We start from the raw sequence: 17,959 nt of genomic DNA on the forward strand, positions 1-17,959 counted from the left end.
TGTCAGAGTTCCTCAAGACATATCGAACAATTTTCTTATAAAAAGATAGCGCAATCAAAATCAGTTTGTTTTGTTTTGTATTGTTTTGTTAATTTCTTATGTATTTTATTGTTTTTTTCGACCTTTTGTTTTTCATTGTTTTTTGGCCAAAATTTGTTGCAGGCACTTTTCCAAGCTGATCTACATTAGAATTGATTAATTTCAATGGTTAAAAGTTGAAATAATCTAATTTATATCAATTAAACAAAAAAACACAATTTGCATTGAATTTGCACACAAAATCATGAATTTGAGCTGTTTTTGGGTTGACATGCATATGCAAAACATTGCATAACTTCAGAACGGTGTACCCGGACGTCGCAAATTTGGTCTCAAAATATGCGGGAGACTTCAATGAAAAAAGTCATGAAAAGCTGTGGCAAAATCTTTGCGCGTTGCGGAATCATGGCGCGAAATGTCGAGGGGGGGTTAAGAGTCCAAAATACTTTCCAAACTTTCCTAGCTTTCACAGTGAGAGTGTGACCACAAGAGGTGACAAAATCCTCTCAAGGCTACAAATGTACATGCCTAAACAAAATAATCAAGTATATGTTTGGGGATGATCTTTAGTTTATCATTGTGTTCACACTCGAAGCTTGCCCAAACATACCCTGCACACACTGTTCAGATCAAGGAACTCAATACACTGTGAAGAGGAAGAAGTTGAATCCTAACACATTCTCACATCTGTAATCGAGTTACACATTTATTGACTGTGATCACTTGAGGTACTGAATATGTGCTGTCTGGAAGAGTTTTGAGTGCTCTCATCATGAAAATGGCTACAAAGTGAACAGACATCTGCCATCTGGTAGAACAAGGCATCACACTCTTCCGTTCAAAAAGATTGACATGGATAAGGATAAAACCACAATAACATCCTTGTCTCAAATTGTGTCAGGACAAGAAGAAGCACACATTGTAAAAAAAAAAAAAGCGAGCAAAAAATAAAAGGTTGTTCCTAAACACATGCAATGTTCAGTGCGCCTCCGATTGCTGGACTGCTGCAGCTGCCACTGGCTCTGGTCGTGACGACCCAGCGCTGCGGAGAGTGTGGTCTATCCTGTCTAGGTCTTCTAGCATATCAGCCATCGCTTCATCTTCTTCCTGTCTCTCCTTCATGGATGCATTCCGGACATCGCTATATTTGCTCTGGATCTGCAGGACACAAGGCCAATGAAAGAACAATTATTTTAGCAAATTTGTTTTAACACAGCATGTTTGCAGTGTTCTGTCTTGACCAACAGAGTGGAAAAAAAACAGAAACAGATATTAAATAATAATGATGGTGATAATGACAACGTATGTGTCCCACTCTCTCACACCTGCATATGTGACCCTGCACCTCAAAACAAACAAAAAGTCGCCAGACATGAATTTTTAGTTAAGACCATATTCTGAAAGAGCAGACTTTAAGCTTTAAAATGATGTATAACTCAAATCAAATGGACTCTCTTAACCTATCTAAATATTGGAAAGAAAGCACAAACTCCGGAAAAGTGTGAACTGAGAAAAGAGGCTCTGAAGTACAGTGTCTATTCAAGCGCTTAATCTTTACCAAACCGTGCTGGCTGTGCGATGAATGGGACAAAAAACAGGAAGTAAACCACCAGAGTAACAACAATGAAGGGATTATCAGATTAAACTGAAATTGAGCATGCCTCATTAACACATTCTGTCCATAATTAATGCCAACTTTCAAAGCAGTAGCACTTTCCTTTCAAAAGTTATTAGAGTTGAAAGTGAAGAGTGTGGACAAGGTTTTTCAGAAATGAAAAAGGGATTCTGAAGACACACCTAATCACACTATTCTACCCAAAATGTTCGAGATAAACTGCTAAAAAAAAACACACTTTCCTGCCCGTTTTATGATACCAAATTTTAGCATCATGTAAAAGAAGACCCGCTCTTTCAGAAAATATGAAAAAGTCAAGTTCGGCTAGGTTGATCCATTTCACTTATTTTCAGTCCTTACGCAAAATCAGTGTGTTCGTTTTGAGGTGCACGGTCACATATAATATGTTTGTTAGCCTCCTTACAATCTGTCATCATCATGAGAACTCTAAATAATGAGATATTTCCTTTATCCTGATCATGATTCCATTAATTTTCTATAGTGTGTATGGAGGCAACTTTTCAATATCTGAGATGAAGAGCAAATTCACAAGGGAATAAGCAAAAACAAAAACATTTAAGCCTTTAAATGTGTTGCGCTGAACTACTAGGAACAGTATCTAGATACTCATGAACAAAGAGATAAAATTGCACTGATTATGCAATAAAAACAAACAAACCAACAACAACGGTGGGTCACCCTTAGCAGGGCACGACACTAACTTTTGGCCACTAAAATCTTTAAACATGAAATTTTGGTGGCCTGAAAAATAAATGTAAATGTAAATCCAAAATGAAAAGAAACATAACAATCCATTTAGAACCTTAGTTGCCCAATCAGGCCGCCAAAAAGTTTAGTGGCCTGACATCAATTTGTATTGGTCCAGGGCCACCACTGATGTTGAGCCCTGCCAATAGCACTATCCCTAAATATCTAATAAAACCCTTCCCAGACTGGACTGAATATAATCTCACCTCTTGCAGCAGCTTGGCAACCTGGGGAAATTCCCTCATCTTCTCCTTGTCTGCCAGGATGTCAGCCAAGTTAGACTCTACGTAGGTCTCCCTCTGGTTCATCACGTCCAGGATGTCTCCCAGCCGCTCAGCCTTGCTCTTGTGGTGCGGCTTGCTGGGGACTTTGGTCTGAGGGAGCGTTGGTGTGGAAGGGGAGGGAGGATGAAAGAATGGATGGGGAATAGATTGCAGGTTAATGCCATTACGAAGCATTGGCTGCTGTGTACAAGAGTGTACGCGGCATGGGAGCTGTTCTATTTGTGACAATTTGCTCTGCACCTATGCTGCGTGTACTGATCATTTCTTAATTTTACAAATGAAGTGAAGCATTATCATAAAATATCTAAAAGTGAGTACTTCACAGTATATGACACAAATTGAGCCTGAATTTAGTAATACTGTATTCTTGGTTACATTCACTATACTCTAGCATGTTAATATGTTTTAGTCTTACCAAGATTTCAATAAAAATGAGAGAGGAAAGGGAAGATTGCAATTGCGACTTTATACACCTGGTCCTAAACCACTGACACACGATGAAGATTTCAGTGTAATATCTTGTGAATCTGAGCATTCATTATCACTCAAAGCATAATCTGTCATTAATATCTCTAATATAAGAGCAACAAGACTCTCTGCTGTGGATCAAACCCTGTCAGGGGGTCAAGAATATGTAATAACCCCACTGATGTAACTCACCTTCTGGTATGCATGGAATGGCTTCTGCAACCTACTGAGATCCACCTTGTTGTCTGCGTAGACTGTGGAGTGCTTCAGAGCCAAGCGCAACGACCGCAGGTTGCTCTGGATGTCCGGCGCTGTGTAGACCTCAGGGTCATCTGGCGCGTCGTAGAACATCTCATAGCCCTTGAACTTGTCGGGTACGCCCATCGAGTATGCTGCACTGTCCACCCTCTTCTTGCTGGTACGGGGCTTCTCGACCGGCGTCCTCGCCTCAGTCGGTGGCTTGGGCTGGTGCTGCTTGGGCGGCTCTGGGGGTGCTGGCTCATCATCAGGATGTTCATCCACCTATGTGGTAAGCACAAGGATCAACAGCGTGAAACTTGAAGGTCCATTTCAAAGGATTTAAACATTGTAATCTCATTCCTCCCTTCTTCAAAAATTGCACTTTGTTGACTCTGGTCATGCAATGATTTAATACAAAGTGTGGGGAACTGCAAGGGTCATCAACTAAGGTAGACTTTGCTCTGTTCTAACACCATTCTAGTTCTTGAACGCTTTAATACCGAGTGTTGGGAACTGCAAGGATACCAACTCATGGAGATTTTGTCTTGTGTAACCACCAATTCGTTCTCTGATACCAATCTGTTATTGCTTCTAGAATTGAGGACATTATCTCTACATCTCAGGTTTCAGTAAGACTCAAACAGAAGGCACACCTAAAATAAAGTTATAAATCCTCTCACTATGAAAAAAAACAAACAATAAAATTCATTGGTCAGTTGAATGCATAAAGCACCTTAATCACGTAAAGTATTTGAAGGACAAGAAAGATGTTTGACTTAACAACAAAGTTTAGATACCTGTGTAAGGAAAACTGGTTCATCAGCAGCTTTGTCCTTTCCTTTCTTCTCTGCTTTTGGTTCTTCCTCGTCTTCAGATCCACCGAAGCTCCGCTCCGTCCAGGATTTTGTCCTCTCCAACCGTTCCTCCTCCTCCCTATCCTCATCATCCCCGTCCCCGAATGGACCGGACCGGGACTGTGTGGGCAGGATGGGCGGCAGGGGCTCGGATGCCGGGCGAGTCAACTCATCCTCGGAGATGCGCTTTGAGCGGACAGGAGGGGGTGTCTGGGACTCCGACGACTGGGGCAGCGCAGGCTTGGAGTCGGGCGAGGCCGCTTCAAGCATGAGCTGCAATGGCTTCTTTGGGATGGGTGGAACGATTTCTGCAACCTGCGACAGGAAAACAAATTATGCTTGCAATGAAGATCAGATTATTCCTGTCTTCTCATCAGCCCATCTCTCATGCATTTTAAAATATTGAGTCCAACATTGGAGTTTTGATTGACTTATATCACGCCTTTCCCCACTGGGTATACAGAGATATACGTAGAAAAACAGATAACAGCCAATGACATCATAAGAAACTGGACTCGATTGCTTAATATCACCTGCATAGAATTCTTTGAATACATATGTAATATTGCAAGTTGTCATACAGTTTTGAATTAACTTTATTCCCAGCTTTACTTTAGTCACAACAAACCAGACATTTGAAGCTTTTGCTGGTCCCCTACAATGAATATATTCACCATATGACTTTGAAATCAAATAGTCATTTTTTTGTGTGTGGAAATAAATGAAATGAAATAAAAATCAATTCATAACCGGTCAATCATGCTTGATTTCATACGCTATCAGCCTCCCCCTGCTCACCTTTCTGTGGGGCTTCTTGGGCACCTTGACGGGGGGCTTCGGCACCATGCAGGGCTTCTTCCGCACCATCTGGATGCCCAGCCGCTTGGAGAGGTAACGGTTGAGGAGGGGCGGGTCCCCGCTGTTCTGCGTTGTCAGGGGGTTGTCGTGGATGATGAGCTCCTGCAGCATGGGCCAGGCTGCAACCGCGAGAAGACCCTCCTCATCTGCAATCTGAGTGAGGATGAAAAGATGGCGAAGTTGCGCTTTTCATAAAATTTATCCTCCCTGCTACTGCTGAAGCAAAATGATTGATTCAGAATGGAGGCAATGGTATGAATATTGTTGAAATAATGATTGATGGCACCCTCATAATGATTATGAATCATAACAATCCACTACAAGGTATCGATTCTGAATCCACAGTGAGATATATATTTCTATTAAATACACTATCACATTAACCTCACCATCACTATCTACAATATCATCCTCATCACCACCATTATTATCATCATAACTATCAGTATCATACCTGAATATGGATATGTTGAGTAGGGGACTCAACATATCCATCCTCATAGTCACTAACATTTCAATCATCTCTATCATCATCATCATCATCATCATCATCATCATCATCATCATCATCAGTGTAATACCCCTGCTCAACATATCCATCCTCATCATAACAAGCATTTTAATCATCACTATCATCACTATCATCATCATCATCATCATCACCATCACCATCATCACCATCACCATCACCATCACCACCATCTTCTTCATCTTTCATCATTTGATTCCATCATTTATTCTTGCTCACTCCTATATTTAACGTCAACACATCAAATTTTCATTGTCTTTATATTCACCATCACCAACAGTTCAACATCCCTTTGTATCTCACCTTGTTGTGAGCCAAGCTGAGGTAGGTGAGCTCCGGGAATGGGGGAGAAAGTTGGTCCATGTCGGTGCCGTCCATGATGTGAGAGGTGTCAAATAGGTCCCCCTCCTCCTCAATGTCAGCCAAGACATTACTGGAGTCCACTAAGTTTGCCTTGCCTTTTGAAGAGTCATAAATACACCAAAATACAGTTAAGAATGATAATACATGTTTTCTGCAACATAATCATTATTCTTTTACAAAAGAATTTGTGGTGTTGGTTGTAAGATGAAAGATGCAATTTCATCTCCCAGTACATCATATTGTTGATAACTATCATCACATAAATGGATAGTCCAATAAACATTTTTCTTGTCATCAACAAGCATGAAAGGTGAAGGAAATTATCATATCAAGATTTTACTATCATTAGAGAGAAGGAGATCAATGATTTTGCTTGTCCTTCAATGCACACAATTTTCCCAACCGATTTTCTTTTTCCTGGCTATATTCAAGCAACTCCTACAAGCAATGTCTGAAATCAGAATCTAAGGACCAAAGAGAACTTTGACAGAGAAAATCTTAGATTACAAGGAAAGCATAGACACAAATGCAATAGTAAGATGGACAAATGTAATAGTGACACAGAAATTCACCCAAAAGAATACTTACAACATTATGACCAACTTAATGTTAGAAAATCAACTCATGACAGTGCTTCATACAATATCAAAAAAACTGCAGCATTCACAACACTGTGGCAGTGCTCAATTTTTCATTTAATGAAATGTCACTAATAGCAACAGTACATGCTGCTTTTGTGCTGTTTCCTTTGGATAGTTGCCAGAAGAAACATATACTTCATTCCCCTATTCTTGATGCATAAATCAAGTGAATAACCTTCATCATGTAAATTACTCTCACACTTCCACTGGTTTGCTGAGTATTTGTGGTTGGCTGTTGTTGGTTTTTTTCTGTGTGTGTGTCTTTTTTTTCAGCTTTCATCCATGACAAATTTTTCTTTCTGCTTACTTTCAAACATGTACTATTTTGCACAAAAAATTAATGTGTCTAAAGAAACTGTCTAACATTCTTACCAATCTCACTCCCTTCCGGTGTCACTGATCCTTCTGAGCCGCTCGCCTCTGCTTTGTCCGCTCTAGCCCCGCCCTTTTTCTTCCCCTTTCCTGCAGACTTTGGTCTCCGCCTTTTCGCGGAGGAGGACTTTGCGTCCGAGAGACTCTTGATGGCAACCAGGCGCCCCCTTATGGGCTTCAGGTGTGGGACGGAAACAATATCATTCTTGTCGAGGTTGAGTTGTCGCAGCCTGCAAAGAAAATGTAAAGACACAGGAACAAATCATCTTGGGCAGATCCTTTATCACACAGTGCACTTCTGTTCTAACAAACACGGTTATAATAGAAATCTTTACAACAAAGAAAAAATTCAGGTTCCCGAATCATTGTCTGCATATCTTTACATATTTCATTTGTTTGGCAATGTACATCAAAATTTACTGAAAAAAAACCTGCTTGTCCCAAGGACCTTGTTATAATGTCCCAAAGACCTTGTTGTAATGAGAGTCACCTGTATTGGCATAATCAGCACTGTGATGAAGTGCTTAATCACTATCAGTTGAAAGTTTTATCCATAAATCCCTCCTGAGAATAACAAGTAACGTAGTAGTTCAGAATTACTGCAAAGTTACATAGGTGGTAAATGCCATTACAATTTGACTTCGTAAGGAAATACAGTACAAATTTTCAAGATGAAGATGGTCTCAAAATTGATTTGCTAGATTCCCTACGAAGAATTATTGCCACATTGTTGGCTATTTGGAGATAAACAGGAAATACCAACTGATTACAGACCCCCCCCCCCCCAACCTTAATGACTGAAAAATAGGGATGATCTGGCTCAAAAGTAGGAAAGGAAGAGCAGTTCCTAAAGGAGTGTGTAGTAAAATTACCAAGAAAAATGGGAGAATCCCATGAGCTGTGAATGGACAAAATTTCAAATTCTTTCCTCCAAATTCAGAATGGTTGGGAGGCATGTGATTATGATTGAACAGCATCTGAATATCAGTGCATGACAAATCTGTTTTTACTCACTTTCGGAGGCCGGCTAGACTGGCGAATATGGCAAGATCGTGCAGTAAATTGTCATCAATGTGGAGGATCTCCAGCTTGGAAAACCTTGGAATGCGACTTGACTCCATCTCACTGTATCAGAAATGACATAGACACATAACATATAACATGTATCACATGAATGAATCCAAACATACAGTCATAACATATCTGTTCTCACTCAACAACAAACGACATGCTGGGTTTCAATTCATATTTATATCACTAGCTCATGGACAGCCTAGTATAAAGGAAAACTGTGGTTTGCATGGACAATGTGAGAAAGGTCTACTGCACATAACTAAGCAATACACAACAACACGTGTAGAGCTTGATTTCATTTTGTAATGAATGTACAGCCTTTGTATTTTTTCACATCCATCTAATGTAACACAAAACAGCTGAGAAACACAACACAATAATAACAGGTATGACTGGATGGCCCTAATCAGCTGAACCTACAACACATGGCTGTGTGTCTGAAAGCACCGAAAAAAAGAAAAAATGACCCACATTGGGTGGATGTTCGTGAAGAAATGTTATATTTAGCATAATAGCTATCAATGCTCTTCAATCCTTATCTCCAGTCCTTATCAGGACTATCCATATGGTAAACCACAAACCTCTCCTCATGTTGTCACAAATCTGTCATCACATAGTGATAAACACCATAATTATGTGGGGGGGTAATATTTGGAAACACATAAACCCCAAACCAAAAGCTATTTTGGATAATGCCACTGCATGCACCATGGCTAATACATCTAGAAATGTCACTATGGCAACTGGTAGGCCTCGCTGTCCACAAAGTTAATTACGGACAGAAGGATGGACGGACGGATGAACAGACAACCCCAAAACATAATGCCTCTGGCGACACTTGTAGCAGAGGCATAAAAATACATGTCTGATTATTAAAATCTGATATGAATTAATATAACTTAACAAAACTTAACAATGTAACACAGAAGCAGACATCAGCATCATCCTCACAGCTGATAACAAATCATGCAAACACAAGCATACAATGTTTAACCTGTGTGTGCTTTGAGTGCTAATTGCCACTGGAATCCCCAGTGTTGTCCACACTATCCAAAGTTCCTGTCACAGAACTTTTAATGTGTTACTGAAATACTAAATACTGAGTGATGCATCAAGAGGTGTACCTCGATCTGGGATGCATAATGTGCGACCTCAGATATATCATGGTGCAACTAAAAAGATATGAGATGCATTAGGACATGTATCAGCGTTTTGACAGATCATGGCACATTATACATCATTAAGAGGTGGGAGAAAAATCTCCTGTCCAATGTGATGAAGATACATGACTTATTAGACCACAAGTGACTGGAACACATCGGTGTCTGGTACACCACCAGTGACCACCGGTGACTGGTACACCAATGGTGACTGCAATAGAAGACCACCGGTGACTGGTACACCAATGGTGATTGTAATAGAAGACCACCGTTGACTGGTACACCAATGGTGACTGTAATAGAAGACCACCGGTGACTGGTACACCAATGGTGACTGTAATAGAAGACCACCGTTGACTGGTACACCAATGGTGACTGCAATAGAAGACCGCCGGTGACTGGTGCACACAACCAAGGGGCTGACATCAACAGTAATTGGGTTTTGATAAGGGATACAAATTACTGCCGACATCAACCCCTGGTGGAGTACCACTGTGGATGGTAGGTGACCCCATGACTGTCCTCCTTGGTTTCCATTCAAGTCATCCCTGTCAGTACTTGGCTTCCTTCAAGATACCAGCTCAGGTCATTTTCAAAGAGACGTACATGTATTCACTGCCCCATCTAGCTTCTCTGATATGATGTCTACATGTGTCAGAGTACTATCAAGGTCAACTCATCTGTCACTTGAGGCGGACTGATATAGCAATGTGTTGAATCTACACATGGACATTGTACATTCATGTAAAAGTTTCACATTTTTGTGTTTAATGCTTTCTCCACAGTACATGCTGAGTTTGCCTTCATGTTGAAATGATAAATTTTCTTCTAATTCTTCCGTACTGTTTTCTTTTTTTTCTTTTTTTTGTTTGTTTGTTGTTTTGTTTTGTTTGTTTGTGGTTTTATTGCATGGCTAGACTAAACCATTCCAGATATGAGAGAAAACTGTGCCCGTGTGGACTCTGGGAATCTTAAAGCTTCCTCACTTGAATTTTTTTTTTTGTGCATGTGATTTCAGTATGTCTCTGTGATGTTTGTTCTGTTTTGATCATTTGGTAGTCTCTTTTGTTCATACCTTATTTGGACTTTGTGTGGCTTGCCCATCTCAGCTGGCAGTGACCTGAGCTGGTTCCCAGTCAGATATAACACTTTCAGGCTGGCGAGGAGACCAAGGCTGGACACATCATCCTTGGACAGATTGTTGTGGGACAGGTCTAACACCTTGGTGGGAGAGAAAGAAAAGGAACGTAACATTCTGTTACATGTTGATTTCATTCATTTACAGTACTCTCCACTTAGTTATATATACGGTTGCTGAGAGGAGATTTTACCAAATATACTGGAGTACCTGATTAAAGAGACATTCACAGAAAGTGTATATCAAATCCTACCTCATATAAAGGAAATTTGGATTCAGTTTGCATGCACAACCTGAGAACAACAAATCTTTCTGATAACAAGAAAATTTGTCCGACAGAGTTCTACCTGGTGAACACTATTGAATGCAAATTGGGTCCGATTCATATTGCCACATGAAATCCATAAAGCTCCACAGCAGAAGAACTAATTGCAAATAACTCAGATTACCCAAGAGAGTCATCAATCAATTTGCAAACATTGTACATTACAAAACTCCATTACCAACAAGAACACCCCATAAATATTACCCTGTCATGCTGAGGTAGTTCTACCACATAATTTTCTTATGGTGACCTTGGAAAAACATGTGCATACACTGTGTAAGCATGTATTATTCACATTTGCCGTTACAGCAATGTATGCAATCAACAGTACTACAGTTATTATTGTATTACATGTACAATGTATATCATAAAGTCTTGAATTTATTCATGCCATCATACTGAACAGCTGTTTAGTGCATTGATGTTAAAAATGCTGGGAAAGTAACTGGATATGACAGCATTACCCACAAGATCTGATTTGGTAATGAAATATGAAAAAAGCTTTTTAATGTTAATATCCTTTGTACTGCAAGGATGTCCCACACCGGACAAAGGAGGAATATAACTGCAGGTGTGCAAGTCTGGTTCGGACAAAAATGTTGACAACAAAATCAATCAAACATTCAACGCAGTTTACCACAAAACATAACCACATCAGTCACACAGACTTACTCTTACTGGCAATATCCCACACATACTGAGTGCCTTTGAAAAGTCATCAGAATGCATGTTTTTGCTGAATTCCAAAATAATTAAAGATAGTAGGAACATGGATTTGTATGTACAAAGTAACAAAGGTATTTGCAGTAAGTTACTTCAACAAATAGATGTCCATGTTCATAGGTTTTGACACACATATACTTCAGTCTGACGTGTTTGCACTTTTGTCCCATTTCGGCCCACTGACACAAGTGAAAAAAAAAAGAAGAAACTATGCTAAGCTTTTGAAATATGGATTTTTTTTTTCTCTCTCTCTTTCCCGATGGTTGTTCTAACATGTTCATGTATATATTGATTTGTTTTTTATTCCAATAAAACACATAAAAAAAAAAAATTATCCATGATGGGTTTAGAGTTCAAATGATGCACAATCAATTTGAGAGCTAAACTGCCAGTTTTAACACAAAGCAATTGCTTAAATGCAACTGTCAATATGTCTACACAACACTGAGCTGCATTCCTGTATGCATCAAGTCATCAGAAACTGAAAGATGTGCTTGTCTAAATGACCTAGGTGTTAATGTCTTACCTCTAGATAAGGAAAGTGACCATACTCTATGTCGATTCCTCTTAAGCCATTGAGCGGCAGTTCTAATTCTCTCACTATGGGGAAGCGGTTGAATGCACCTGTTGAAGAAGAAAAAGCGAACAAAATGGATAATCATAGTATCTCTCAAAGAGAGACATGATTACGTCTTTGACAATCATTTTATAAGTGTAATAATCTTGCTCAGTAAATGCAATGGAAAGTCTTACAATTAGACAAAAATGTACACATGTACTGAGCAGATAATGGTCAGAGATTCTTGCACCTGCAGATGTTTTCTCTGCTAGCATTCACTTTTCAATAAACAGGTAGACCCTTTTTATTTTGGGTGGATAAGGGGCGCGTGGGGAAAACATCACGGCTGCCTGACTGGGCGAATGAGCAATATTGGCATTACAAATTCATATTCGGTTGTTCTGAGCTAGAAGTATGTTGATATGTAATGCCCAGGCCCCATGGAGTATAAGTACAAATGAGGGCTTATATCTGACAGCATGCCAAGTTTGCTTTCTTTCCCTACACACAATGTAGGGCTGCCAACATCAATACTTCAAACTCGTGGGGTTCCAAAAAACAAATGAGGGAGATGCTAGTGTGTTACATCAATATCCTTAGGCAGAAGTAATTTTCAAATCACATAAACAGATACATGTATTGAAGTTTTCAGGGAGTCTCCTGCAAGATCAGGGAGACTCTGCAGCTTTAACGATATCAAACTCCTCCATCAATAAGAAACACAGAGAGCAAAAAAACAACAACAAACAAACAAAAAAACAAAAAGAAAACAGTTGCAAGTGTGATGGTTTAGTCTAGATCTAATTGTGTTACATCTACTGTAGCTCACAACTACATGTATGACACAAGCAGAGTTGACACAAGCAGAGTAGCCACATTTGTGAATTCTCATGTGATAAAGTTCCTCCATCTAGTGACACATTTCCTCCTGCTCCTGTCTATTTGTTTTTTTTTCCAAGGACTTAGGGTTAGGGTTAGTTTTATGTGAGGATTAGGATTAGGGTTAGACTAGAGTTATGTTTGTGGGTAGAAATTATGTTTGGCTCAGCACGCGGATATTTCATGGGAACAGTTGTTGCAGGAGCAAATGTCATGGAACCCCTCCATTCACACACAGCTTTCACACACCTCAAAGCAGAATACAAAAGACTATTGAAAGAAGGCATGTAATACTTTGTCGTGTGAGTGCAGAGCAGAATACTGTTTGTACTCACCGAATGGCAGGAGATTTTCACCGGCATTGATGTAAGCGACATTAGTGAAGAGTTCAAAATCCTCCTCCTTTGCATCTGTCAGATCCTGGCCTGCGATATTCACTGAGCACAGATCCGTTGGGTCCTCAATGCAACAGTGCTTCAACTGCACAGAGAAAAAATATGAAGTGCGTTATTCTTAGAAGCCACATGGAAACATACAAATGGCACACTAATTTGAGATCACACAACATTGAATCAATACTTCAATTCTGAAACGTTTTTCCGATATGATAAAAAGTAAAAACTGCTGAAGACATTCCATTCTCCTGCACATAAAAACTATGCAACATTGCTGAAATAGTATACATTTACTTTTTACACCATAAGTTTATTCTAAGAGCTTCCAAGTGTCAATAAACTGGATAACATACAAACAAAATACACATCATTTGTATATAAGCACTGTATTTACTTATGAGACACTACCATATGATAGTGTATGTGTGTACTACATCTCAATAGCCCAATAGTAGAAGTACACCTTTACTAAGAATAACAATTTAAGTGAACCCCCACCTTACGAAGAATGGTTATGTGTTTGATTACAACAGTTTGATACTGATTTCTAATGGACATCAACTTCATTTTCACTAGAAAATATACAGTGATCATCAAGGTATTGTTAAATGATAATCATCCTTTACACAAAAATTACCAAATAACAAAATAGACAACATGGTTTAAAACCTACATTGTAATCTTTTTAGCATCTAAGATCCATTTACATGTAGAGAGGCTCAAAGCATCCATACACTTCACTCTGCTTTATGACCTATATGTGTAATTTCTTTCATGATCTGTCAATATGATCATCTGTTGAGAGAGTGTAAATCAGGAAGGAAGGTCAGCTACAATCTTAGTAAGCTCACCAGAAAGAAGCCATCGAGGACTCCTGGAGTCGTGCTCTCCTCCTCCTCATCTTGGAGGCTCCCGCCTTCCTGCAGGAGCCGCTCCTGCTTCTCCTTCTGCTTGCGCTCATACTTGAGCTGAGCGTAGGTCTTGGGCTCGCTCTGTGGCCCCAAGAATTGACGGATCTGGTCGGTCCTGTGCGCTACCAGCCACGCCCCAGCTGAGAAGTGAACGAGATTAAGAATAAAGATATTGCCGCAAGTTATTTCTCTGCCTTAACTTCACATTATGTCAAGCTCTGTCATACACCTTCTTAATCAATGTAAGAATTATAATCTTTTATGACCCGATACAGCACAACAAACTTCATGAGTATCGGGGTATTACTGAAATAGTAATTGATCATAAGGGATACATTCCTGAACAAGGGGTTTAGGCATGATAAGCATACTGATGTATCACATATCCATTTATTACACAAATACTTGCCACCTTTCAAACATTCAACTGTAAACAATAGTATAATATTTATTGAAAGCCTAATTAAAGTGAGATTTTACACTACAAACCATATGTTCAAGTTCTAAAGTTTAACAAAGTAATATTTCACACATTGAATGGTAAAAGTTTCATGAAAATGGAACAAGAAAATAAAGGAATACCAAAGATGCATGTGAGCATGTGTTTTTAACCAAACAATGACATCACTTGTAACTACACTATGCAATTAACTGAGCTGGATGCCATCATCTCAACTAATTCTTCCATTGGCTCATACACAAAAATAATTAAGTCAGGTTTTTACAACAACTCAGGTAATATGACCCTCTCCCCTAAAAAATAACAAAACAAAACAAAACAAAACAAACTTGCAACTGCCAGGTTATTGCAAAAACAATCTCAGGATAAAGGTTCGAACTTATTTTTTAAAGTGTAGTCCATGTTGAACAACACAAGAAACTTGACAATCCTGTAACTTTCTGAGAATATTCAGGTCTGACTTTGATGAAACATGCACCATTCTAGATTTTTTTTTTTTTATTTGACTCTATTCACTTGCATTAACTTGAACATGGTATGAGAATGTATTGAGATCATACTCTTAATAACTCCTGTTCTGCTCTGGCAGCTTTGAAAAATACATCAAGTAACATTTATAAGGACTTGTTTCAATATCTAATATTAAAAAACCAACAAACCAACCAAACAAACAAACAAAGGAGAGAGATTCATACATTGTATATTTGTATCTCCTCACAGAGTCAACCCGTTTCAGGATTTACCAGAAACTAGAACTCAAGATAACTTTTCCGATCAGCATTAGTGTGGGTAGGCCTACACAACTATTTGCCAAAATGTAATCTCTAGTTACAGTCTCATCCAACAAAAGTCTCATCGATAGAAGGATTATCCAGTGATTTATGCAACTGTAGACCTGTTTTCTGTGTTACGATTTGTAGGTTGCTGACAGTCATGTTTTGTTTTGTTTTTTCAGAATTGAGATAGAAATATATTCTACTCTAGATATTTTAAGGTTTATGCGAGGCCTTCCTGTACTCTCTGTCTACATGTTGACAAAATTTCTGAAGAGTAAAAAAAAAAGAAAAAGTAACCATTGAATTGGACTCAGATCAAATTTGAGATATCTTTAATTCTCGACAAAGACCCTGCAACCTGGTCCCTAGTCCTAGACCCATATCTAACATTAGATGTAAATCCACTGGAAAAAAATAAAGTAGCTAAATGTTTTAACGTCAGTTACCATAGTCACCACTTGCGTGTATTTCCTAATATGCACTCCTGGGTTGGCGAACTAACAATAGGCAGGGCAGGCACTGAATTAGTTCGCCAGCCATAGCGCGCCACGTATGGAGGTGTATCCCATTACCGAACGATTTTTATTTAATTTCTCCAAATGGGCAACATTATGCTTCAATTCAGCTAAAAATCTCCTAGTAGATAATTGAAATTCTGATAAATTTAGCTATAACAGTATTACTTGAAAACTAAGCCACGCACTAAACAAAATCCGTACCGGTATTTCAAATTACCCTTCCACAAAAACCGTCTCTTTTTACCGATACACAAATCGTATTGTATTTACCGAATGTGCGTCCTCTGTATGGGAAAATTTAGGCATTGTATTTTCGGTCAATGTTATTAACGCAGAATAACAAACATCAACATTTCAGCGATTATTACTAAAATTTGAGGTAAACTTGTACTGTACTTAACGTTTTTTGCTGCAGTTTAGCAATTTTCTGCACTGGCTTCCCTTGTGAGATAACAGCGCGTACGTATTGCAATGGATGCGCGCGTATATACGAGTTGTTTTATGGGCTAGATACATTGAAAACGTACGCGTTCGGTAATAGGATACTGTTCGGTAATAGGATACCTGCCTATACTATTAATTAGCGCTTGTGTTGTACACATGCCCTGTAGAGTGTAGGCCCTATCACAATTGTAGGATGCATTGTGCATCATCGTGTTTGAAAAACTTTGTTATTCTGCAACCAATCCATTCAAAATCAAAAAACATTCTCGCATTAAAGATGGTTTTTATGGAGGAAAAAGGTGAATAAGGAATGCCTTTTTGACCGCGGCATGCGTTGCATGCGATGTGAATGTCTGGTGACTTTAGGTCTTGCAGATCAGATCCTAGAGGCTAGATTCCTACTCCACATCACCCCCCACTTCTAACAAGTAGACTAGTAATATAGAACACAATGATATCTAGGCTGAACATCAATTAAATCACGATAGCCTCTTTGGAATGTTCCCGAATGTACCGATTATGACATGTTCACTAACAGTTAGACTTCTCTCCAGGAGACAAAGAAAAAGAACATAAAACAATTTTACAAGTTACAACATGAACCCTGGCAATGCAATGAGAAGCAGAATACAAATGGACAGAATAATTAATGGAGGTTAAAATTGTCCTTTTACCTCCAGAGACCTAGGGAAAAGAATGCAAATTCAATCGTATTTTATACGACTAAATACAGCGATAGAGTGTGACAGTAAATCGAAGCTTCCAGGGGGTTTTGGCCCCCGATGGGCGGGAAGTACCGTATCTCGAGTGACCGTATCTATCTCGAGCCCGTCTCAATGGGCGAGATGAGCGAGTGCCAATGCAATTGCAATGCAAGTGTATGTAATCAATTTCTCTGCCTATGCTGTGCGGTTTGCTGTGTAGGACACCAATGTGCCGCAGATCAAAAGTCAAATCAGCTGTAAAGGCATATTTTTTCCAGGCAAAAACTGTAAAGATACTGTTCTCTGATCACTTACCGCTGTTAGCAGATCCAAATGCGTGCCTAACGGGAAAGCAGTTTGAGATAAAATGCCCGCTCCCATCATCAAGTTTCACACCGGCGGGAACAGCCATATTGCGACATTGCTGGATGCAGCTAGCTTCTCTCTTGGTTTATTGTCATGACAACACTGATTGTTTACGGAAAATAACGCGGGTTTTCGTTGCTAGATTCCCCCACGCTGAGCTGAGAATAAAACTTCAATTTCAAACAATTGTCCTTGGGTGGTTGATCTATATTAATATTCTATTCATCACTCACAACAATGGCGTGTTTGCATCTCCGTATTTTGGAGAGTAACCAAGAAACAGAACAAAACAATACGTACGCTATCTGCTGGGCGCTATCCGGGTATCCTCAAACCGGGTTGCCTGACCCTTGTTTACGAAACCGAATCCCTCTTGATTACGACATTTCCGCTTCCGCCATGTCAAAGATAGATCAACGCTGTGCATGCACGTATATGCGTGTGCATTTGGTGTGCATGTTGTGTGTGGTCGGTCGATCGCACTTTAGAATACGTA

General features: G+C 39.4%; 1 protein-coding gene across 1 annotated transcript; it reads right to left on the minus strand.

Moving 5' to 3' along the window:
* Positions 1-1,017: 1,017 nt before the first annotated feature.
* LOC139722095 (X-ray radiation resistance-associated protein 1-like) lies at positions 1,018-17,683 on the minus strand. Its single transcript, XM_071633417.1, has 13 exons — positions 17,413-17,683; positions 14,136-14,335; positions 13,225-13,369; positions 11,978-12,075; positions 10,341-10,486; positions 8,046-8,156; positions 7,032-7,261; positions 5,959-6,113; positions 5,067-5,279; positions 4,212-4,583; positions 3,367-3,696; positions 2,629-2,796; positions 1,018-1,197 (listed from the first exon to the last, which is right to left on the minus strand). Exons 1-13 carry the CDS (start codon positions 17,507-17,509, stop codon positions 1,018-1,020), a joined length of 2,445 nt encoding a protein of 814 aa, XP_071489518.1. The 5' UTR covers positions 17,510-17,683.
* Between the last annotated feature and the right edge of the window lie 276 nt (positions 17,684-17,959).

The sequence above is a fragment of the Diadema antillarum genome, unplaced genomic scaffold (genome assembly GCF_040938485.1).
Source record: "Diadema antillarum isolate AM-2024a unplaced genomic scaffold, OU_Dant_1.0 scf00000157, whole genome shotgun sequence".
In the NCBI taxonomy this organism is placed as follows: domain Eukaryota; kingdom Metazoa; phylum Echinodermata; class Echinoidea; order Diadematoida; family Diadematidae; genus Diadema; species Diadema antillarum.

Excerpts from the sequence above, each read along its gene's own strand:
- LOC139722095 (XM_071633417.1), bottom strand. The coding sequence starts at position 17,509 with ATGGCTGTTCCCGCCGGTGTGAAACTTGATGATGGGAGCGGGCATTTT. Across the intron at positions 8,157-10,340 it reads CCACACAAAGTCCAAATAAG|TGAGATGGAGTCAAGTCGCA; the intron begins GTATGAACAAAA and ends TTTCTGATACAG. Across the intron at positions 6,114-7,031 it reads ACCGGAAGGGAGTGAGATTG|GCAAGGCAAACTTAGTGGAC; the intron begins GTAAGAATGTTA and ends ACTCTTCAAAAG.